The sequence below is a fragment of the Daphnia carinata genome, chromosome 2 (genome assembly GCF_022539665.2).
Source record: "Daphnia carinata strain CSIRO-1 chromosome 2, CSIRO_AGI_Dcar_HiC_V3, whole genome shotgun sequence".
Lineage (NCBI taxonomy): Eukaryota > Metazoa > Arthropoda > Branchiopoda > Diplostraca > Daphniidae > Daphnia > Daphnia carinata.
The window spans coordinates 6,694,840-6,719,888 of NC_081332.1; the positions used below are offsets into that span (position 1 = coordinate 6,694,840).

General features: G+C 39.5%; 1 protein-coding gene and 1 long non-coding RNA gene across 3 annotated transcripts; one reads left to right on the forward strand and one right to left on the reverse strand.

Annotated features, from left to right (window-relative positions):
- Positions 1-6,210: 6,210 nt before the first annotated feature.
- On the forward strand, positions 6,211-7,644 carry LOC130687083 (adhesive plaque matrix protein-like). Its single transcript, XM_057510244.2, has 2 exons — positions 6,211-6,229; positions 6,377-7,644. The coding sequence occupies exons 1-2, from the start codon at positions 6,226-6,228 to the stop codon at positions 7,627-7,629; spliced, it is 1,257 nt and encodes a 418-aa protein (XP_057366227.1). The 5' UTR covers positions 6,211-6,225; the 3' UTR covers positions 7,630-7,644.
- Positions 7,645-19,713: 12,069 nt separating this feature from the next.
- On the reverse strand, positions 19,714-21,795 carry LOC130687091 (uncharacterized). 2 transcript variants are annotated; one of them, XR_009000038.1, is made up of 6 exons: positions 21,405-21,795; positions 21,162-21,346; positions 20,892-21,074; positions 20,622-20,823; positions 20,100-20,564; positions 19,714-20,030 (listed from the first exon to the last, which is right to left on the reverse strand). It is a non-coding gene; the product is annotated as an uncharacterized LOC130687091 (long non-coding RNA). The 2 variants fall into 2 exon arrangements; XR_009000037.1 differs by having other exon boundaries at positions 20,892-21,109.
- Between the last annotated feature and the right edge of the window lie 3,254 nt (positions 21,796-25,049).

A 25,049-nucleotide genomic window follows, 5' to 3' on the forward strand; every position in this document is an offset into this window, starting at 1 on the left:
GAGAAAAATTTAAAAAAAATATGACGGGGCAGACGAAAGACAACAAAAGAGCGAAATGGAGAGAGGAGTAGACGGAATGAATCCATTTCCAGGCCCATGTTGTGTACGCACGGCCCCGTCCGAGTCATTAAGGAGGTAGGAAAGGGTGCCATTTTCAGCCTCAGATGACCACACCTCCGGCCGAACAGCCATATGCTTTGCTTCTCATTCAATCTAATAAATCCCATTGTTGAAGCATTGCCCATAATTTGGCCTAGCGACTTGTGTTTGCCATCATGTCAAATCTCATCTTCATGATAAAACTCCACACTTTGTCGCATCAAGGAGCACCCTATCGTTAAAGGCTAATTATCTAGGTTTTTAAAATTGGTACTTATAGACAGTCCCATGAATGCACGGTACACTGGCGAATGGTCTTCACACCTTTTTCCGCTATCTTGCCAGACAACTAAAAAGGAGAGAGCGAAGACCAAGGCCGGCTCATTGGATAGCAAATCCGATTAAATTTTCAGAGACAACTTTCGTAAAGGGCAAAGATAATGGAGAAAAAAGGTAGGAATAGCCAATGAGATTGAACAGTACAGCATGGAAAATTATGCGAGAAATACTAGTGGACGGATCTTTGAGCTATACGACATAGCCCCCGTTTAGTGCGCGACTGAGTAATTCGACTTTGAGACAGTGACGCAAAATCAGAGGGTTCACCTTTTCTTAACAAGGTTGCCTGTAGAGTTTCAGCCCTTAATAAAACGCGGTATGAAATAAAAATAGCAAATGAACCTTGTTGCATTTAAAATCTACGTTCCAGACGATTCCCATTCTTTGAGAGCTAATTTGCTGAACCTATATGACAGCTGGAATGAAAAGTCAACAGTTGCGTCCAAACAAACAGTTTACAAACAAAAATTTAAAAAAAAAGAAATTTTATACGAGACGAAAAATTTAAAGATAGCAATCTGCGAAATGTAATGGCGGCGGTGTATCACAGAGGGATTCTGTATCCCAAGGGGCGTTTTTTTTTTTTCTAACGTTCACCGGAATCGGTCACATCCACCCAACTGGAAAACACTTCGGTAGTATATTTCAGGTGTCTCAATGTCCCACGATTTAATACACATTCATAACAAGCAAAAGAACACCGGATTGTGACGGGAGAAGGCCATCAGCATGGCACAGCTCATTATACAACAAGAAACGTACTGTATATTTTAATTTCATAAAATTTGTTTTAACCACAAGGTGATTTTGCTTTGCTTTGCTCTCAACATAATATTGAAAATCAAACTGTTGTATCAGCAAATACATGTGCTCTTGTATTTAAATTATAAAATAATTTAAAGCGAATTCAGAGTTTTTCAAATCATAGCAAAAATCAAGGTTAATGACAAGCGCATTAAAGAATATACAATAATTTCGAACCTTTTGCATGAAAAAAAAAAAAAGATGTATGGCGATTCCTGAAGTTGCCGATCGGCACCGACGGTTTAAATCGGCTGCCCCATGGGGCTCCGCCAAAGAAAGGGTTGATTCGGGTCGAAAGCTGACCTTGAAATAGGGGTGTGTTACGAGATAAGCCCGCGAATCCCATAATTTTTTCAAAAGTGTTGTTCAAAAGGAACAGAAACCTATGATCAGCGAGCTCAAAGCGAACTAACTGTCGGCAACTATGTCTTCGCCAATCGGCTATCCTACAATTTCAGCACCGTCAGCACCCGTAACGTAAAATCCATTTGTCTTTCCGTTTGCAATTATTTTAAGGCTAAAAACTTCCTTCAACTACTCCTAATAATATTCAACTAACTCCTAAAACTTAAAAAATGTACTTGCTGATGGACACAAAGTACGAAAAAAAAAATTGCGTGTGAAAACTGAAGTAAACTGGGCAAGTTCGGTTTGCTTCCCCAATTCTTAGCAGAAGAAAGCCCCACCTGACCATTTACGTGAACCTTCGCACAGCCCTAATCGTTTCTACTTAACTTACCATAGGTTGGTAATTTCGAAACAATCGGGACTGCAACCAGAATTCACATCAAATTTACTTTTTTAGCGGGGGGTGGCGACTCCCATAACCGACTTTCTTCATACTTCAGCTTACACAGTAACGGCGCTAGCGAACCAACACCGTTACCAAACTGAAAGTGTTACATCAAGTCTTTTATACTGCACCATACGTGATCAAACTATCACTGATAAAAGGCTACTCTTTATGGCACAAATTGACGTTTAATGTTAAAGTTAGCAAACAAAATAAACTAAATTGGCAATTTTAACAAATGAACTTTATTCTGTACTTCTTTTAGTATCTTTCGAATAGAATTTCTTTTATGTTTGGAAAAAATTACAAGCGAAAAAATCCACAATAAAAAAAATCCTATGGTCTAATCACGGGTCGTGATTCACGATTCGTGAATGAAAAGTATCGTAAGACTAGTCATCTGGCACCGCTGGCTGATTTTAACTTAACAGCATCGTCTGCTATTTTTCTGAAAGTTTTTGTTTACAATATGCACATTAAATCCTACACAATATTGTGCAAAGTATTCGATTCGTGTGCGGTCGTGGCACAGTGGCTATCGCTATACCTTCGTAGTTAGTTTCCTCGTGTTCGATTCCCGCCACCTATAAAAAAAACCCCTATTCCTCGGAACAACTCAAAAACAAGAAATAACAATAAGCAGCCGTGCGTAAGGTATTCGTAGGCAACCCCCGTGAAGCTGGTGCAGACGCACAAGTCGCACACAAAGCTATCAACATCAACATGCGATTCGTAAATCCAAGTTTTTCGTGATGAGTGATCACAGGAAGTGGCGTTATTAAGTATAGTTTCACTGGCGATCGGAATCAGCACCATTTTCATAGCTGGTAGATTGTAAGAGCATGCAGCTTTAATATGGGGATTCTTGAGGAGAGTAGATGTTATTCAAAACAGACTGAGAGAAAAATTGGAAAATCCGTTACTAGCAACAGTAATCATTACTCGCATCTCAAAATAGGTTTATTTATTTACATGATTATTTATTTTACATAGTTTATTTATTATACATGTTTATTTAGGGATTTGTGCCCTTGTGAGGGTATCTTGTCTATCTACACTTCCTGAAACTCTCAAAGTAATTTTTTTCGTTACACTCCATAACTTGTTGTTTGCTGCAATCCATCAGCATTTTTACAATTTTAGGATATCATGTCCAATCTGAAAATCTTGAAAGTGGGAGGTGCCACCTGGGAAGCTGCATCTAAATTTAAAAAAATGATTGTGGCATACAGTTTTGTGGAGGATTCGACGTGCGCCATTTGATTTTAAGACATCCAAATAGGGTGTCGCTGTCAGCCAAATCTGGTCTTTCAGGTGACTATCCCCCACATTGTTCCAAGGGTTTTAAAAGTAAAAACTTAATCATTGAAAAAATTTAGCTTATCGGAACAGGTGTTAGGCAAAGCGTTGAACAAACATTATTGAGTAAGATGTAGCGATTGGGAAGCAGAAAATCTATCCGAAGTACAAATACAATACGCATCCTGGTGGATTATTGGCATCGGAACGCCTGTGGAGGGGCATCAGTAAAGTTCCTGTGATCAGTAAAGCAATCGACTGATGATGATGAAGGGAATGAGCCATTCTCTTCATGTGTTCGCTTGCAAATCCATTAAGTTGGTGAAAACAGCCAACCCTACAAGCGGTTTGTGCAACAGTAGAGAATACTCTTGTTTTCACAGGTTACGTGGATTTCAATCACAACCGTCAAAGGCCAAAAGGGAAGAGAATTTCATAAGGTACATGACAACGTCATTAAAGATAGGGGTAAGGATATTTTACCTCATTTTTTATCATTATCAATGCCACAGACTAGTGGCGTGCATTGGGGAAAGAAACTCTTATAAAATTATGACAAAACAAATTTGGAATCAGTCGTGCGGGCTCATAGAACAGCAGCAGTAGTAAATCGTGTGTCACACAACTGTTCTTTATCAAGTCTACATTATCATAAAATCATGGGTAAATATCACACTTTCAAACTTAATAACATGTTTCATTAATAAATCAATAGAGAATTTTATTTTTCCTTCAGTTAGTTGCATCATGTTGATAAGGCCGTCTGTTTGATTCATTTGTTAAATCACTTTCGTTTTCAACTTGTAGCTAACTAGCTAAGTATGCCACAATGCTGCTGTTGGCAGTTGTTTCTTTGATGGCTGGTGAGCCCATGGGGGGACCGATTGGCTCATCTTCTTCTGGATACTACACCACTTCGGCGTCCTATTATACCACTAAGGCTCATGAGTACTACACAACCAAGAAGGCTGAGTATTACACGACAGCATACGCTACTCCAAGCTACTACACCGATGCTCCCTAATACTACACAACGAAGGCTCCGGAGTACTACCCAACGACATACGCAACATCGAGCTACTACATTGAAGGCCAGAAGTCCTACGCTGCCCCAAATTACTACACCACGGCTCTTCCCTCGTACCACGTGCACCCTAGCTACTACACCACAACTTATGCTGCTCCGTCTTATTACACAGAGGCTGCACAATACTACATCACGAAGGCTGCTGAATACTATACAACTACAGCCCCAGAGTACTATACAAAGAAAGCTGAGTACTACACTACCACTTATGCTGCCCTGTTTACTACACTAAGCCTCCCAAGTACTATTCGGCGTCGAGCTACTACCATAGTGAAGCCCAACAGTACTGCATCTCAAAGGCGCCCCAAAATTACACCACTACGTAAGGGTGCTCCCAGCTACTACACCGATGCTCCAAAATATTATTGTGCCTCAAGCTCCTACGCTGAAGCAGCTAGAAAGTACTATTAGAGGCCAAGCTTTTCTAAAGAGCTAAATAGTGAAAGTTAATGCCAACTTCTTATGTACCTATTGTTATTTCATCTTCCATATTTATTCGTTGATCACAATTATTTCAGACGTTGAATATCGTTTCAATATGAAATGGCCCATAACAAACATTTCCACGTTAGCATTCGCGTTCAATTTCCTTTTTCTATAAAACGTGTATCTAAAACAAACCAAACTTGAGTTCATGCCTCTTAATCTATGAAGCACTTTTGCGCTTAAACATAGATCGTATGAAAAGGCTTATCGGCAAATTATTAAAAATTTAAGGATTCTGCCGTTTAACTTTCATTTTTTAGTATTCAAAATTTGACCCTAAGTTGAACATTTACAATAGACAGTGCTTTGATAAAATTTAAGTTTAATAGTCGGGATTACGTAAGCAAAGATTGGCATCAACATAGGCTTTACGTAAGCGAGTATATACGTATAGACGTAGTCCTTTAACCAGCTCATTGCGTCTAGTGGTCCATAACACTTCAATCGCCCCGCTTTCTAAATTTCCCGTTTTGAAAACAATGACCTACGCCACATTCCCAGGGCTTATCAAGTCTATTTGAAAAATGTTTGTTCGTGATACAGTCCACTCAGTTGCCACCATCAATGCTCCGCAAAGGATTTTTGAAGGTTGATTTACCTGTTGGATATGCGGATAAGATTGGACTCTATAAGTGATCCACTTCCGCTTGCCGTTCGTTTTCCTGCTGCACTACATGAGTTTTGAATCTGCGTCTGGATGGATGAAACGGGAATCTTTCAAATGAGTTATGTATGAGGATGAATATAGGACGTTTTTCTTAGAATGACCGACTAGAGAAAGGAAAAGATTACATCATTCATGAGTCGTTACACAAATCATATTTCTCTGTTTCGTTGTGGTAAGCCAAATCATCGGAATGAATCAGTGAGCGAAAACATTTTACAACACGGCTTTAAGGAAACAAGAGTTTAACTAGTTTTAATGATAGCATTACAATTCTGTTGGAACAACACTTACCCTTCTCTTTTGTATAATGCTTTCAAGAAAAATTACTGTTGACGTTTTTATCCTATTCCTCATACAATAAGCATGCAGCGTTAATTCAGGGAAAATGCGCCCCTTCAACCGCGTGTCACAGCAACAAAAGCGCCAAAGCAAACGGTGGGGTAAGAATATTGCCTGTTACGTCACTACCTGTCAGATGCGCGTGTCGTAACCGCAGGGCTAGTGAATTAAAACAGGGTGACTTTGGAGTCATATAAAATGAGAGGACAAACGTGATTCAATTCAGTGTAGTAAGCCACTTGGACACAACAAGAGCAGTAAGACCATTTCCATCAGTTTGTAATTCACATCGCGTTTTTCAGCTTTGCAAATATGGGTAATTTGACGTTGTATTTTACTATTTAATCGTAAGAATTAAACCCCAAATCAATTTTGATTTCAATCACTTGTAACAAACTTGTGTGTACTTGCGCTGCATCCAGTTGGTTCAAGAGATTTATGTGTATGTATTATCTTGTTTCAGTTAACTACGGCGCGATGCTGCTGTTGGCCGTTGTATCTCTGATAGCTGGCCAGGCCATGGGTGGACCAATGGGATGGTCTCCTTCTGCATACTACACTCCTCCGGCGTCCTACTACACCACTGCGGCGCCTTACTACACAACGACGTACGCTGCGCCCAGCTACTACACCGAATCTCCCCAGTACTACGCGACTGAATCGCGGGAATACTACACTACAGCATCTTACTACACAACTACGTATGCCGCTTCGACGTACTACACAACGACATACGCTACACTGAGCTACTATACTGAAACTCCCCCTGCATATAATGCTGCCCCCAGCTACATCACCACTACTGCTGCCTACTACACGACAACACAAGCAGCCAAATATTATGTAGCTCCAACTTACTACTCTGAAGCTGCCCCATCTTACTACGCTGAGCCGACATACTACGCTGAAGCCCCAAAGTCCTACGCTGCCCCAAGTTACTACATCACGTCTGCTCCTTCGTACTACGTGGAACCTACCTACCACACCACAACTTATGCTGCCCCGTCTTACTACACCACAAAGGCTGCTGAATACTACACTGCTACGTACGCTGCCCCAGCTCACTACGCTGAGGCCCCTGTGTATTACAAGGCAGAAGGTCCGCAATACTACACTATAAAGGCTCCCGAGTACACAACAACGTATGCTTCGCCAAGTTACTATAACGAGCCTCCCAAGTACTATACCACTACTAATGCTGCTCCAGTTTACTACATCGCAGCTCCTCAATACTACTCCAAGAAGGCCGCTGAATACTCCACCATAAAGGCCGCTGAATACTCCACCACAAAGGCCGCTGAATACTACACCACAAAGGCCGCTGAATACTCCACCACAAAGGCCGCTGAATACTCCACCACAAAGGCCACTGAATACTACACCACAACGGCCACTGAATACTACACCATAAAGGCCGCTGGATACTACACTACTGCAGCTCCAGAGTATTACACCAAGAAAGCTGAGTATTACACAACCACTTACGCAGCTCCAGCTTACTACACTGAGGCTCCACAATACTATACAACAAAGGCTCCCGAGTACTACAGCACAACGTATGCTGCACCAAGTTATTTCACTGAAGCTCCAACATACTACACAACAACCTATGCCACTCCTAGCTACTACACGAAGCCACCAAAGTACTATTCAGTTCCAAGCTACTATCAAACTGAAGCCCTCCAGTATTACACAACAAAAGCGCCAGAGTACTAACTACCACATCCGCCGCTCCCAGTTACTACACCGAGGCTCCAGCTTATTGCGCAACAACGTAATAAGCACTATGTGCACGTGGCACATACGTATTATTAATTTTGAAAATAGCGTTATCCCTCAAGTTCGATAATGAGAGAATTAGACTTTGTTTTATCACTTGCAATCCTCGATCCAAAATGAGTATTTCCCTGCCATGTATTTATGCATTTACTAGTCGTTTCATACGAATGAGGTTTCTAAATTCAATGTTGAATACAGCAATAATGTCGTTACCAAATGCACTTGTTCTTATTCTGCATCATATTGTTGTGGAATCATTGACTTTTCGACGATTCCAACGTATAGCTTTCGTAACGGAGTAAGCAGAGAGACGTTTATCGAGTCGAAGAGTGGAATATGCTAGTTCATTGGCTGTGTAGTGAAAGGATAGGTGTACGGAAGAAGCTCCTAGTCTAAATGGTTAAGACGGTATTTCGATTATTGCTCTTATTCTATTGTACTTTGTTAGTGTACAGATCGTCCGGGTATTTATGTCGTTGGGACGGACGGTCTGGTGAATCATGTAGTGTTGTGTTAGTGTACAGATCGTCCGGGATTTATGTTGTTGGAACGGACGATCTGGGTTAATGTTACTTGGTTGTACCTGTTCGTGGTACAGAACACCAAGGGTAAAAGAGTAGGACGTTGGTAAAGACGTCCGATTATACTCACCTTTTTTTTTCTAACTTAATGCAATCTAGAAATCTCTGTTTAAAGACTTATGTTATAAATAATAAAGACAATTAATTGGACTGAAACGTAACAATATAAAGCGGATGAAGGCGATTTCAATTTGTATTAATACAGCATTTTCATTTCTGAACACAATTATACATTAAGCGCAGTTTCAGCCAATGCTAGGACAGATGGCATTTGACTTACTTTACGAACAACTTGCGATTTGGTTCGGCTGCGTCCTTCTTAATTAGGACAGTTAAAAATGGGAAAATGTAACTTTCAGTTTGGTGCTATATCAGCTATATTAACGAAATTGTTCGAGTGAAAATGCATGAGAACAGACAAAACGCATAAAACAATAATGAATCCTCCGGAAACCTGTGTCGAATGTCTGTTATCCATTTGTTGAGATAAATATAATAAAAAACGGAGTCGATGATGCATTATATCAGTCATCTAGACAGGATCCCTTTCGGGAAATTTGACGTTCGAATTCGGTTTCAAAGATGGTGATGCTTTAAGGGCTTTGTTCCAGTTTTACCCATAACCGGCTTATTACCAAAAAAAAAAAAAATTGGCACGACACAGGTAAGATTTTTTTTTAGCATTTTTTTTGTTCACTTTCGCGTCAGTGTAGGTATATTTATATGTATTTCTCATGCATTATGTATCATATATTGCGGAATGGAAAACGTTTCCTTTTGGCGATTCATCCTTCGTTGATTTTCTTTTTGTGCAGTAAAGTCAACGAGACATAAAAACTTCTTTTTAAGGACTCCACCAGCCGAATTTTGCTGGTGCACTTAGAATCACCATTCTTAGCAGTGTGGGACGTAGATTCAACTACCTTGTTAGTGTGCACCGGAAGCCACTTGACCCTCTGCTAATCGATTCCAAGACGGCAAGACGTCCAGCCGGATCCATTTTCAAATATTCCAAACGTCTTTGTGCTAGGTAAAAATTGTAAATGATTTTTTGGCAATAACTTTAAACATCAAATGCTAATCATTAGCTTTGGGCGGCTTTCGACGACGGCATAAACGATCATTGTTCCATATTTAATCTGAATTGAGTCTTTAAGGCAAGGTTCGCCAAATGGAGCTTCCAAATAGAATAAGCGATAATCGCAACAGCTGTTCAGAGTGGGTAACGCCATAAATAACCTGCCGCCGATGACAATGGTCGTACATAAATGTCGTGTCATATTGTTAAATCAATATTTCTCTGGTGGGCAGCGGGAGAAACAGCGTCCTTAAAATGGTTTGCACTTTAAGGGAAGATGGCCAATTTCTCTGGAATTCATTTCGTTTTTCTGGCAGTAGTCTTCAGACCATCGAGGACTAAGTGGTCGCAATCTGTAAGTCCTTAAGCATCATCAAGTCATTAAGCATTTTAGTTGTTCAGTTTCTCGAATTTCAATCTTCTGTGGTATAAAACTGCTGCCTTTTTCGCAGCTCGTTTTTACCGTCATAATAGTACTTGTAGTGCTCTGACATGAGCGGAAGGAAACTCTATCGATGGTGCTATCTCGAGAATGGAATCTCAACTTCTTTAACTTCCATCGTATTCTCGTCAAGAGCTACCAACCACCAGTTGGTTGGGTGTGTGTCAACTCCCTTGCCATTATTATCTTGTAATTAAACAGGACTATCCAAATTGAAATTATAACAATTCATTTCATTTAACGATCATTCCAAGTATCAGAATATTTATCCAGTCCGTTCATGTTTTGACTTCGTCCTCTACCAGTGGGCCTAAGTTCCGAATCCAGGTGATCTTGTTGTCTGCAGTCGGAGGACGTCGAGTTTAATCGACCTCTAGTAAACTCTGTTAGATCCCCTGATCCTCGATTTGCTCTTGTCTTGGCGATGTGCCATCTTAAAAGACTATTAAACTATTATCATGCAATTGGTGGGTAGATTCTTGTTCCAGGCTAAGCGCTGCCAATACGTCAGGATCAGGACCCCCACTTTGCAGCAAGGAGAATTTGCCGTACTGGATAGCCAGAATTACGAAAGCTTATCTTAATTGATTGTTCTTAAACGGAGTAAGTTATAGTGTACAAAATAAATTACTTAGAAGAAACAAATTAGTCTTTCCAGAATGTTTTTAAAAAAATAATAATAGATATAAACAACACTCATGCTGAATATGCATGAAACTTACTTTTTAGTTCCGACGCCGGTTCGACCGCGTTTAACATAAATATATCCGAGTTTGTTAATCATTTGAAATCAAAAGAACATGTTTAGTTTTTCTTCGACGTGCAAATGGGGCAGAAGTAGGGGATATTTTCTGCATAATCACTTTTTTTTATTTTCCCACATTTACAATTTTTAATAATTTATTCATGTCCAAACTTAGTCCTAGCCACAACTAATTGCCTATAATGAAGACACCAATCACAAATTTCGCCCCGAATGATAACCTTTTCTCCTAATAAACAAATTGTTTAGTGTTTGCATTAACAAACTGTAAGTCTGAAAAATTATTCCGTAGTTCATACTCACCTCATAGTGGAATGTCACACTAGCATGGTTCAAACTCTGCCTTGGTCCTCTTCTTCACTTTGAATCTATTGCCTTTAGCATGCAAAACTCGAGAAAACTGTTTGAAATTGTTCTATTTTGTAGAGCATTTTGATAAAAATACTTGTTCTCCGGATTGAGTGCAAAATGTAAGAAAAGGTTGCTAGCTTTTGCATTACCTAATGCAATTCTGATGAAATATATTTTTCACCACTATTTTAGTTGACCATAATATTTATATTTTCAATTTCTCGTGATGGACCTCTTCCTTTTGTATCTTCTTACAATACCATACACATTTCAATTATTCATAACATTAAAGAAGTGTTTTTTTGCCTTCTAATTATCAATATCATGCTTCCAGAATGAGCAGCCATTGTCCTTCAACGATTGCTGAGCAGCATGCTTGGCTGGTAATATCAGAAAGGAATTACTGACAAACTCTTAAAATAAAGTTTTACTATACCTGCAAATGGCGAAGACATAAAAATTTTCTTCCATACAATGTCCTTCTTTCTTTCTTTCTTTCTTTCAAATGTAAGTGTCGCTGGCCATGGCTGGATGCCACTGGGTACAGCTTACGGGTCGTTGTGGACATCCCTTGTACACCTTTGCTTCGACTTATTGAATATTTACTAAGGGAAAGATAAATAATCTACACAGAAAGATAAGGAGTGAAACAGGGAGGGGAGGGGGGATATACACATCACACTGCATATTACTATATTCTTTCAATTATACTGACGAAAGTAACTTACTTTCAACCCCAAGGGTGTATATGTAGACGAGATCTATTTAGCTCTTTAAAAACTTTTCTTACCTCGCCCCCTGCAACCACCCTCTCCAATAATATTGATTTAATTAATTAATTAAAAAATTAATAATATTGAAAATAAAATAAAATAGAAGTGTAGTCCCATAAGAAACACACAGCGAATAACACTGCAGTTTGAGCTCACCATTTTGAGCTAGCTCATGAATTCTTTGATGCTAAAAACCAAAAGCTGTGTAAAAAATAAGACTTTTATAGTAAATGAGCTGTATAAAAGAATAGATAGAGCATGTAATCGTGCAAAAACGTTACAAATATGAATTCAAACAAAAAAAGTTATGACGGAGTGACGAGACGAGCAATTGATAACCCTGTTTGGAGTAGGGAAAATTACACAAGCTGTCCGTTTCAATTCATTCACCATTCGAAATAAAATGACTAATATCCAGTAAACGATTTCGAACTGGAAATCTTTTTCCTCAATTAAGGAAAACGTCTTAAGGAAACTAATTCTTGTTCGAAACCGTTTTCTTGATATTAATGGTTTTATTTTTGATTACATAAATACACATCAAGTAGTACTGAAATTTACTATATGAATTCTAATTAGTTTCTTTCGTACCTAGTGGATTTCATTTTCAGGAAAATACGCTAACCTTGCATTTAGATACAAAATTGGTAAACCGAATAATTCAAACGACGTTGCGTCCAAATCAATTAGAAGAACTTTTCACAAGCTTAGAAATTTATGTAAATATGTGGAACGATATCACGCGCAACCAGTAGGGAAAACGGTCACATTCGAGTATGCACATGCATGCACCTTTGTTTGGTGCCTTCCCTTTTCCCACAAGGGACCAAAATAACATCGGGGCCAACTATTTGAAAGGAAATGCAATTTTATATTTTAAGTAATTTTGCTACAAAGATAAAGTTATTAAATCACATTTTTTCTTATGTTTTATGTGTAAACAATTGCATAATTTGCACCAGTATAAATGGCATTCAGCACTAGGGGGTAGGGTCAGCAACTGTGAGTCATCGTTCAGTTGATAGCAGACAGTAGGAGAGGCATAAAGTCAGGTTGGAAGTGTGGAGGCGTGTAATAGCGAGAAGTGGAGGTGTGAATTAAAACCCAAACCCCACCATATTTAATTTAATTTCTAACGAACATATAATCCAGTTTGCTTCACGAAACTTTTCTTCCATTTTGTCAGTTTTATCGTGATCAGCTCTCGAAGGGCTTTTGTCATTATTTCATACAAATTGTAACTGATAGATATTTATATTTATATATTTATATAAGGGACCCTAGTAGCATAACGCGTCCTGAGGATATCCTATGACGTCCCACCTACGTCTGCCGTTTTTCGAGGCGATTTGGATGTCTCAAACATAGGTTAAACTAAAATGACCGATAGGAGAGCCCTCTGGTTTCCCATCGGGTTATTCCCCCACCGATCAAAATCGGTGACAACGTAGTTGGGAAATAGAAAGCCACGGAACCTCGCAAGTAATTACATAATGTATATATATGTCGTAATAATACATATAATTAATAAGTTTTGCAAAAGCAGTGTATTGCGACACAGGGATGATGTGGAACTTAATTTACAGTATGGTTTAATAGAGGGCAGAAAAAATATCCATTTTCAGGAATGCTGATAGGTATGCGAATGGCCTTACCAGACTTGCCGCGATCGCGATCAAAAATGATCGCCGATCCGAATCAAAAAATTGATATCCGATGAAAAAGATCGGAGATCGGATCGGCGATCCCAAAAAATTGATCGCGATCCGATCGTTTTTTGCGATCAAACTTTTCGCCATCTAGCTGTAGATTTTCAGCCGCAGGGTTCTATTTCTCTGCTATTTATGCGAATGCCAATTGAAGGAAATGTTTAGTGTTCACCCTCAATGGCCGCCAGTGACTGTCGCTGTGACAGCCAATGCTATTTTCGCGAAACAGTGTAAATTTTTACCGTTAGATGCTGCACAAAAATGATCGCTAAAAATGATCGGCAAAATTTGATCGCCGATCCGATCTTTCGCAGTTTGATCGGATCGCCCGATCCGATCAAACTCAAAAGATCGGATCGGAGATCGCGATCGGAAAATTGATCGGCGCGGCAAGTCTGGGCCTTACACATAACATCAACAATGGGAAATGATTCTAATATCGGAGACAAATTTGATGCCAGAATTTCGTTTAACAGCATTTATGATAGTGGATAATCATACATATCCATTTTTAAAGACTTTCGGCCCAACACATAAACCTGCTCATCTTCAATTCCAGAAAGTTTTCTTCTACTACAATATGATTTGGAGGATTCTTTGAAGTGGAGTTTTTTTATATTGTTTACCTTTCATGTTGTTCATTAAGGGACCTGAAGAGTATAATTCTTGTAAGGGGAAAAATTTCTAATATAACTTTTACTAAAACATGCTATATTAATGTCATCCAATCGCCTAATAATTTGTTGTAGTGGCCGTCCACTCTTCCTCACTAAATTTTTTAATAGTTGTTATTTGTTTTAAAAAGGAAATGCACTTATGTCATCGAGACAACCGTGTCTCTCAACATCCCTCGACAAATGAATGAGGCTATGTACGTTAAAAGATACAAACCTGGGTCAGTATAGCTCGATGCTTGTTAGTACATACAATCGTAATAACGTGTCAGCGTATGTGACGTTTTCACTGTCGGAGACTGCCAACTCAGAGGCGAATGGTATAGGCCTTGCACCAAGAGATGCCAGCGTGTGTCTGCCGTCGATGACGGGTATATTATTCGAAGGGTCCCGGTAGAGGGGCCGCGATGAACTAGAGTCCGGGCTTCTGATCACCGACACACCAGCGATCGGTCACTCCGATCTCTGGAACGAAAAAAGAATGTGAAATACTTAAGGGAGTTATTTATTTTGCGAAAGAAGATCTGGCGGCCTCAGTGAAGATGATGCGGTGAGTTTGGCGATGAGCTGCGGCAGGCGATGGCGGCTCGGGCAGACGACAGCGAGTGGCAAACCGTGGGCGGGCGTCGGCACCAGATGGATTTCCCGGCACACATCATATTACAATATCATCTCCGAGTTACCGGCCTTTCATCGTTCGACTATGCGGCGCAGTCTCTTCATCCCTCGGCCGCGTTTAACCTTATCCGCCCTACGTCGCTGGGTTTGGCTGAGATTTCCCGCCAGGAGCTTCAGACTCTTCGTTCGACGACTCCTTACTTCTTTGTCCGTCATTCCTGTTGTTTCTACGGCCTCAACATCCACCCCTGACTGTGGTTCGGACGTCGGAATTTCCGACAGCGTAAGCTGCATAATCCCTACACATTTCCCTATTCACTAGTAGTTTTATGGCAACATGCAGTAACATAAACTGTTGGTATCTTTTGGGAGATAAAAATGACTTGTACGCAACAGGGCAGATATAAAGAAGATCTAGCCGCAATTCTGTAGCTTTCCATCTTGGAAGATCTTCAAGCGGACGAGGTTTTCTAGCGAAGTTTCTTGGGACGTAGTCACGAATCCCTACTCTATAACTAGAGATGGCTTTTATAGCAATTTTTGAAAATCTAACGTTATCGAATTTCCCGGACACGCACTGAGTTAGCTGCTCTTATAAACTCCTATGCACACTACATGTATGTAATCGAGGCAAATATCACCGACGATTTCAGGAATAATATCCTCGATAATAGATCGGCGCTGATCCTGGTTATGTTGGTTAGGGTGTAAACGATAACAAAATGACGAGTCAGTTCGTAAAGGTGCATCAAGTTCCGGGTACGTTACTCAGCCTCCGGTTTTGGCCTGAGCGTGGCTTGTTATAAAACTGCCTACCCACTCACCCTACGTTGTACATTTGCGGCATGAAAAGTACGAGTTGTGGGTCTTGATGTTCAAAACAAACGATGTGGCAGGAGCGTCATTGCAAAAACCAACCTCTGCAACTCGGACGGTTTTTCCTAGGAAGTTCAAGCCATCTTCCCCCAATTTCAAAATGTAATCTCGGAAAGCTTGTAAATATACGTTGAAATCGGCAGGTTTCTTTGCCCCATGATAGATACCAGCAACAAATACATAGTCCCATCCTAAAAAAGAACATAAAAACACGTTAATTAAATAAAATTTTATTATAGTTTCCATATTACTGATGGATGCACAGTTAAAATAGATAATAGAACAACTTACCTAAAATTTTGCATAATATAGGCCAGAAATCGCTAGCGCTGCTCTCTGACATCGGAATGCCGTCAACATTAAACAATATGCTGAGCTTGGATAGTGGAGATTGATTTTTTTATTGGATATCCACCAACAGTCCAATATAGCGTAGAGAGCTGCTTCTACTGGTAAGTGATGATATTTACCCGGTGGCATGTCGATCACGTTTATTTTTTCCCTTTTTGATGACATAAGGGTCCTCCAATCCAAAGGCAGAAACTTCAAACCACCGTCGTTGTTTAATCGCTTCAGCAAATTGCTCACATGACTACGGGGGATGTTGCATTCTACCACCCACTCAGCTAAACTTTTTTTAGAATGTTCTCCATTTGACCATCGTCACCGGAGATATTGTCAACATCCTCCCAATCCACCAGGTCACGAAGACCCCCGTCAGATATACTGGAGTCTGAAGAAAGTGCTTGAGACAGTCCACAGTCAACTTCAGGGAAAGAATCAAAGGAGTTGTCTTGCAGAAGTCCCAGCTCCTGTAACGGTGACGTGTTCAGGTTTGCATCATTGCTGAAACCAGTAATAATATTTGTCGCAGTTGCGAGGTGGATTGAAAAATTCATAATTTAGAAGAATTATCATTAAACTTTTTTTACCAATGGCCTTCTACGAATATATTCTATTCTACTAACTATGAAGCACATCTGCTGTACCAACCAACCCCCAAAAAAGTCTTTGGGTAAAAATACCATTTTACCCCAAAATAATGGTCCTAAAATAATTTTTTTTGCAAACGATAGAAAAATCGATAACAACATGTCTGTATGTATAAAATATAAAAAACTTGTAGTATTGCGAAGAAAAACGCTATATGGCGGTGAAAAAGTTAAGGAAAAAATATCGTTTTTTTTGTTTCCTAAATAACTTTTGTATTTTTTTACATATTCATTTAAAAACTTTTACTTGAAATAGGAAACATATACCAATACTATATAATTTTTTTGAAATTTTAAATCAATATTTACTATTTTTCCTCTAGCTGTCTCACTTCACCCACTGTCCCGGCTTACCCCAGTCTCCCCTATTTAGGTATGATTGTTGATTCTGTCAGAATGTCATTCGCGCTGCCCTGTACCAAGGTTCGGGAGGTGAAAAAACTATGTGAAGACGCATTGGGCGCTAAACAGCTATCCTTACGCAAAGTGGCTTCCATTTTATGAAATGTCACGTGGGCCATTCCAACCATTCCCTTTACCCAGTCTCACTATAGAAGCGTGCAGCGCTTTTATCTATTGGAATCCAAGAAGCCGAACGGTGATCTCAATAACAAATGTAATTTATCGTCCGAGGCGGAAGCTGACTTAAAATGGTGTATGGCAAATTTGGAATTCACAAATGGGAAAGTGTTTTTTCCACGAAAACCGGATATTGAGATATGTTCGGACGCTTCACTCTCTGGGTGAGGGGTAATATGTAATGGAGTTACAACTCGGGGCCCATGGACGGTTGATCAACTGAATTTACATATCAATTGCCTGGAACTTTTAGGCGCCTTCTACGCGGTACAATTGTTCGTTGGAGCGTCATACAGTCTCTCGGTTAGAATATTTCTTGATAATTCTACAGCGATATGCTACAATAATAAAGAGGAAGGAACCAGATCGGTCGAGCAACGAAAATTCTCGGTTGAAGTGGTTTATTTAGCAGGTGTTCTAAATGAAAAGCATTCTTTCTGAGTGGAAGGGTGACTTTACGTTATTAAGACAAATGAATGAAAAAGAACTCGAGAGGCATTACCATAATGTCGAATATATTTTCTGCTAATAGGCCAAATAAATGAAACAAAGAATACACAGTTATTTGACATAAATGGGAAACGGAAAGGTGAAAATGGAGTTATACAAAGTCGGTCTTACTGTAACATGCCATGGGGAAGGTAGAAGAAAGATAATAGAAGTTGTAGTGGAAAAATAGAAATACAATAACTCGTCGGTCGCCCATGAAAAGGAAGGCACTCACAGTAGTTATTTAAGAATTAAATAACTATTAATTATGGTATTATGAAATATTTAAGACTGAACTCACTGGACTTGAACAGAGAATATTTAATAGATGAGAATTAACTGAACGGCACAGTAGGAAATGAAGAACTATATTTGGGGAACAAAAGGGGCATCCTTTTATAGGTTTCCCATTGTTAGGGAAAACATAGCGTTTCCGAACCATGAAATCCGGAAAAAGTTATTTAATCGTCGCACGCGTCACCATTTCAGATTCACGGAAATGGATGGAGCGACGTCCCACTTATATTTCCATTCCACACTTACATAGCCAATCAACAAGTAGAGCGAATACAACTCAAGGAAATGTCAACGACACTTGAATAATTATATTTTTATAATGTATAATTTTAAGATAAAAGACAATAAATATAGTATACAATATTTGAATAGATAAAAAGATAAAAGACAACAAATAATCAAGTCAAAAATATAATTGAAAGGTGTATTCGATGACTTCGTTACATAAACGTAGATGCGGATAGAGAATCCTGATCCACCCCCGACACGAGCGATTGGCTGTTAAGTCGACAAGTTTTCAGCAAGTTTTCAGCAATCTAAGTAAAATTTGGCCGATGGATGTCGATCTATTCGGGTCGTCCTGGAATACACACTTACCTCGCTTCGTTTCTTGGCGGCCTCAACCAGGTTCCATGGCGGTTAACGCTCTTTCGGTTAATGGGAACAATTTCATGGGTTACGTTTTCGATTGGCGGAGAAAAAGGCCCAGACGAAAAAGGCCCAGACGAAAAAGGCCCGCGAAAAAGGCCCAGACGAAAAAGGCCCATACGAAAAAGGCCCACTTTTTTCCAAATTCAAAAGTGGGCCTTTTTCTCCATTGGACTGGGCCTTTTTCTCCGTTTAATTTCCATGTTCCCACAAACTTTATATTTATTTTCAAAATATATTTCCAACCTCCTATTCCGTGGAAAGTGGAATGTACATAGGTTGCTGAAACCGTTACCTTCTATAAGGTTTGCCGAGATCAAACAATGTTAGCGTATGTACGTTAGTTAATCTTTGATTATTTATTCGTTAGCAATCTGATTTCGGATTTTGTTAGTATTTATGTATTGCTAATATCCCGTTAAATAAAGTTCATTTTTCACAATTTTTGTTTATTGAACTACTATCGGCTTTTTTTAATATAATACAAGAAATTAATGTTTTTCGCACTTAGCCTTGTTCTGTCCACCCTCTTTGATTATTCCCCCAACCCCCAGTCCATCTCCCTTATAACTTCCCTTTGTCGATACTTATGCCATAGGTAAAGACCACTGATTCGTTGTGAATAAGGAAACTGAATGAGTTCCGCGGGGCTTTTGTGGTTGCTGGGAACAAAAATATATGTTACCACGAAGACTAGTTTATTATTATTAACATTTGATAAATAATGTTTATAGGAATAATAGTACAAACTTGAACTATCGTCTGAGGCAAGGACCAAAACAAAGACTATTGTAATTCAATATTGATTCTAATACCATTTATTCTTTATACATTTTCAATTCTTTTAACAATTACAAAGAGCCCAATAAATATATTAAAATCATAACCTACTGCTATAAATGATTTTGTTCGTTCTTCATGTCCTGTTTTCACCTTTTGTACATTTTCAAGCAGCTATTGATTACCTAATTACACATGACATACTACATTGAGATATAAGGAAGCTTTACACTTTACGTTAGCAAAGCTACTAATAATGACAAATCAATTTTCTACTACGACGGATTTTTTTTTATGAGAGTCTCTTATTAGTGAAGACACTAAACCTTTTAAATTGAATCTAAGATTTTTTTTCTTCAAATTTGCCACGATCATGGAAGGCATATCAGTGTATTTTTCTAAAAAACTATCACGACATGGCTGCACATGAAAGAACACAAGTTTAGCTGATCCATCAGTCAGTATCAGTTTTTCATGCGATAAATTTGCCTTTTTTCTTTAGTTTATTCACTTTATGTTCTTTCTTTTCAGTTTTCTTTTTCTTAATGTTGGCTTTTCTCCTTTTCTGTTGTTATTCCCTTCTCTTTTCCTTTTCTTCGATTCGTTCAGCGCAATTTTTGTTACTCTCTGATTTGATTTGATCTCGTTCATTAATTGGTTTGGCAAGCAATTCCACATAGTCTTTTACCTATTGCAATACAGAAAGGTTAAAAGTTTTCAAGATCTTACAAATATTTTTGTCAAATTGAAAGTTTACCTGAAAACCTTCAGCTATTTGCAGAGCACCATTTCGTGCCTGTTTCTCTTCAATACTTCTTGCATTTTCAACTTCAGCTTGGCCTACCAAGATTTTCATTTTTGGTTTAAGTTTTATTTTCTTTCATTTTAATCGTTGCCACTTCTGGATCTAAAGTGGTCTTATTCAGAATGGGTGAGGAATTAGATAGTTCTCCAAAGTCAAATTTGCCGGAAACTAGGCAGCCTCCACTGTTAAAAATTGGTGTTGGCAGTGTACTTGCTAGTCTTGCTTCAGGAATTTCTGTTTTAACAAACTCTGAAAGACCAGAGGTTGATGACACAGATGCTGCCTTGGTGGCTCGAGCATGTTTGGCAATTCAGGACCTCTTCTTCTTACTTTTCCTTTTTAATTTCTTCTTCATTCCCTCTAACTTCCGTTTAAGTTTGATTTTCGTTGTCTTATCAGACAATTCCAGCTTTTTCCCTGAAAATCAATGGAATTAACTGGCCGGTCTTCCTTAAATGTAAATGATAGACATACCTGTTAAGTGTGAGGTGTTCATTCGGTTTATGTTCTTTCTTTTCAGTTTTCTTTTTCTTAATGTTGGCTTTTCTCGTTTTCTGTTGTTATTCCTTTCTCTTTTCCTATTCTTCGATGCGTTCAGCCAACTTCTTTTACAATTTGATTTGATTTCATCTTGTTTCTTAATAGATTTAGCAAGCAGTTCCACATTGTTTTTCACCTATTGCAATACAGAAAGGTAAAATTATTTAAAATCTTAAAAATATGTTTGTCAAATTGAAAGTTTACCTGAAAACCTTCTGCTCTTTGCAGAGCACCTTTTCATGCCTGTTTCTCTTCAATACTTCTCGCATTCAACTTCAGTTTGGCCATCCAAGATTTTCACTTTGGCTTTGAGTTTTTTTTTTATTGTTGCCACTTTTGAATCTAAAGTGGTCTTGTTCAGAATGGGCGAGGGATTAGATAGTTCTCCTAAATCAAATTTGCTGAATAGTAGGCAGCTTTCACTGTTGAAAATTTGTGTTAGCGGTGTACTGGTTGGTCTTTGTTCAGGAATACCTGTTTTGACAAACTCTGTGGGATCAGAAGTTGATGACACTGATGCTGCCTCGGTGGCTTGTGCAAGTTTGGCAATTCAGGACCACTTCTTGTTATTTTTCTTTTTTAATTTCTTCTTCTGCAATTTTTCTAACTCCTTTTAAGTTTGGTTTTCATTGTCCTATCAGACAAATCCAGCCTTTTCCCTGAAAATAGATGGAATAAGCTGGCCCGTCTTCCTTGAACGTAAAGATCAACACATACCTGTTAAGTGTGAGGTGTTAGCTGCTAGACATTCTTCTTGTTCAACACCAACCTTATTGCTATTGAGATCATCAACTGTAGATACACTTTCAGTTGGAATGTTGGTCAATAAGCTAGAAATGAAAAAGTCTTCAGGAGTGAGTTGCTTTTTAAGAGCAACGATGTCAATGGACCCTCGCGTTTTATAAGGCTCTTGATTTTTTGGGTCCTCATTTCCTACAAATTTTGTTTAGACGACACTTTCAAGTACTTGTTTTCTCTTTTTCCATTTACAAAAACTGCCTCTCATCTTATAACCTTTAAACTTTATTATTAATTATTTGATCTCTCAACATTATCACTGATCACTCCATAGATCAAACTATACGAAACAAGTCTATTGTTATTTTTCTTTAGGGAACGGCATTTCAAGCCAAATCCAGCTTCAGGACGCCTCCACTTGAGGGCAGTATAAGCAGATGGAAACCATGAACAATAAAAAAGTAGCTAAATTTTGTTGAATTTGTAACAGACTTGCCGCGATCGCGATCAAAAATTGATCGCCGATCCGATCTCCGATCAAAAAATTGATCGCCGATCCGATCTTTTGAAAAAGATCGGAGATCGGATCGGCGATCCCAAAAAATTGATCGCGATCCGATCGTTTTTAGCGATCAAACTTTTCGCCATCTAGCTGTAGATTTTCAGCCGCAGGGTTCTATTTCACTGCTATTTATGCGAATGCCAATTGAAGGAAACTGTTTAGTGTTCACCCTCAATGGCCGCCAGTGACTGTCGCTGTGACAGCCAATGCTATTTTCGCGAGACAGTGTAAATTTTTACCGTTAGATGCTGCACAAAAATGATCGCTAAAAATGATCGGCAAAATTTGATCGCCGATCCGATCTTTCGCAGTTTGATCGGATCGCCCGATCCGATCAAACTCAAAAGATCGGATCGGAGATCGCGATCGGAAAATTGATCGGCGCGGCAAGTCTGATTTGTAATATAAGAATTACATTTTTTTTTTAAATTCAATCGGTAATCTTAAGAATTTATTTTACTATGTTTATTTTTTGTACTACCCATCATACGATTTATTGGATACTTACTCTGCTTATACTGCCCTCAGGTGGAGGCGTCCTGAAGGTAGATTTGTCTTGAAAATGTCGTTCTCTACAGAAATAACAATAGGCTAAGATCGTCGACATTTTCAAGCCAAATCTAGCTTCAGGACGCCTCCACCTGAGGGCAGTATAAGCAGATGGAAACCATGAGCAATAACAAAGTAACTAAATTGTGTTGAATTTGTATAAGATATAAGAATATTATTATATTTGTATAATATAAGAATTAAAATTTTCTTAAAATTTCAATAGACAATCATAAGAATTTATTTTACTACATTTGTTTTTTGTACTACCTTTCAAGCCAAATCTAGCTTGAGGACGCCTCCACCTTAGGGCAGTCTAAGCAGAGAAAGTATACAAAAAATCGTATGAACCGTTGTTCAAAAAACAAACGTAGTAAAATAAACCCCTAAGATTGCCTATTGAAATTAAAAAAAAAATTAAGTCTTATATTACAAATTCAATAAAATTAGTTACTTTGTTATTGTTCATGGCCTCCATCTATCTGTGTAGTACGAAAATTCCATTGATAGCTTTGCTGTTATTGTCTGCTAGCATCGAAGCTAATACCGAAAAAATTCAGTGAAACAAGGGAAAAGGCCGTTATTGCAACAAAATGTTTGGTGCAATAGATTCTACGAAAAACTCCTTTTATCATAAAGGACGGCTAGCTGCTTTAAAGAGGTAAGTTGAGTAAGCTCTTCTTCAGAGACTTACGTGCAGCTTGCAATCAAATTGTTGATGTGGAATATATTGTCACGGCCATGGATCTTTACCAAGATAGAGACGTCGTGCTTCAGATTAAAAGATAATGTGTATTTCACCACAAGGTTCCATAACACAACTGCAAAACTAACTGCTCTAACCAATTAATCAAAAAGCCCCCACAGGTGTGCCAAGTCGCCCCTTTTATATCCGGCGACGAGGGTGGTGCTCCAAAGGACGGCCATAACTGGGGCGGGATTTCCATCCTAGCGCTGTTGTCGCTACCGCGGTGACGAATCGAATATTTCCGACGCGACATCCCCCTCCTTAAGTCGCGACTCGTCCCGATCGCGCTCGTGTGCCAGGAAAATAGAAGTCTAAAATCTAATATTTGTGTTACGGGGTAGAGGGATTACAGGGTTAGAGGAATTACACGATATTGACTTCATTTATAGGGGGGAATAAAGTAAATAAAAGCATTTCTCATGAATAAAAGTTGGGGCCGCCGCCGACCCATCTAGCGCTCGTAGCCTCAATACTCACCGGCCGACCAAGAGATGGCGTGGCCAGTTAGTGTTCTTTTCCAACCACGCTATTCAGTCTCTTCTCATGTCCTCACGTTCTCGCCGGCTTCCATCACGTCCGTTTGGTCCCCTTTCGTCCTCTCTTCCTTCCCGATCGGGTGTTGGTGATCGTGGTCTCGTATTACCCGAGTTGGTCTCGCAAAAACGAGCAATATGACCGGAGCGTCCACATCGGTAGCAGATTGGTTTTCCGTCTACTGTTCGAGAAGTATTCTCCCCTCCCAGGCATAATTGTTTAGTGCCTCGTTCCAGCTCTTCTATCCGAGCTGCCATATCGCGTATTAAATTTTTTAATTCGTCATGCGACCCTGGGCGCGTGCTGTCTCGCTTTGCGTCGGACTCGTAGGCTTCTTGTTTCAACGGAGTTCGCCTTTCTTCGTAGTCAGCATACGTGACTCGCTTGGCTGGAATAGGTTCCTTCGCTTGTCCCATAAAATTAACTACCTGATGCGGCTTCTCTGAATCCTCATATGCCCTAGTATAAATTTTTAATGCTCTAAAAAATTCATCTGTCGTCCGGGGCTGTTTAATTGTCATTTCTCGCTTCAAAGGCTGATTAAGCCCACGCAAAAGATAATCTATTTTCTTCGCTTCAGACATCATAGGGTTCAGCCTACGGCACTGATTGAGCACGTCATAGAAATATCCTACGACCGTTTCAGAAGCCTCCTGCTTCCGATTACGTAGCCTAGCTTTATGATAGCGGTCGAAATCCTCCGAGCGAAATGTTTCTAAAAATCGCGTTCGTAGGCCCCTTCTCCCGGTTTCGGCCTCCCTCCCAGGCGCGGCTTCACGCGGAGCAACATCGTCCCAGACCACCTGTCTTATTTGACAAGCTAGCCAATCCTTTGCTGTGCCTTCTACGAATAATCCAAAGTATTCCGCTTTCTCAGCGGGACCCCATCCATTAAAATTGGCGGTCCTCTCGAAACGTTCTATCCATTCAGCGGCGTCATCGTCTGGTCCTCCGCGGAAAACTGGTACTTCACGATACTGCGATGGATGAGCCGGTGCACGCTGAGCGGCTCCTCCTGCCTGTGCAGGTACACGGGCGGGAGGTCCATCATTTCCTCTAAATTCCGCACGTTGGGCCATTTCAAGCGTTGGTGCTATAACGAGCGGTAAAGCTCCAGAAAAATCGTCTAACCCCTTATCTCTTCCTTCCCTTGCGCACTCGTTAAAAGGTTCCTTGCTTTTCGGCTATCTTCCGTTGCTCCCTCGGATCAATACACGTTTGTTCTCCTACA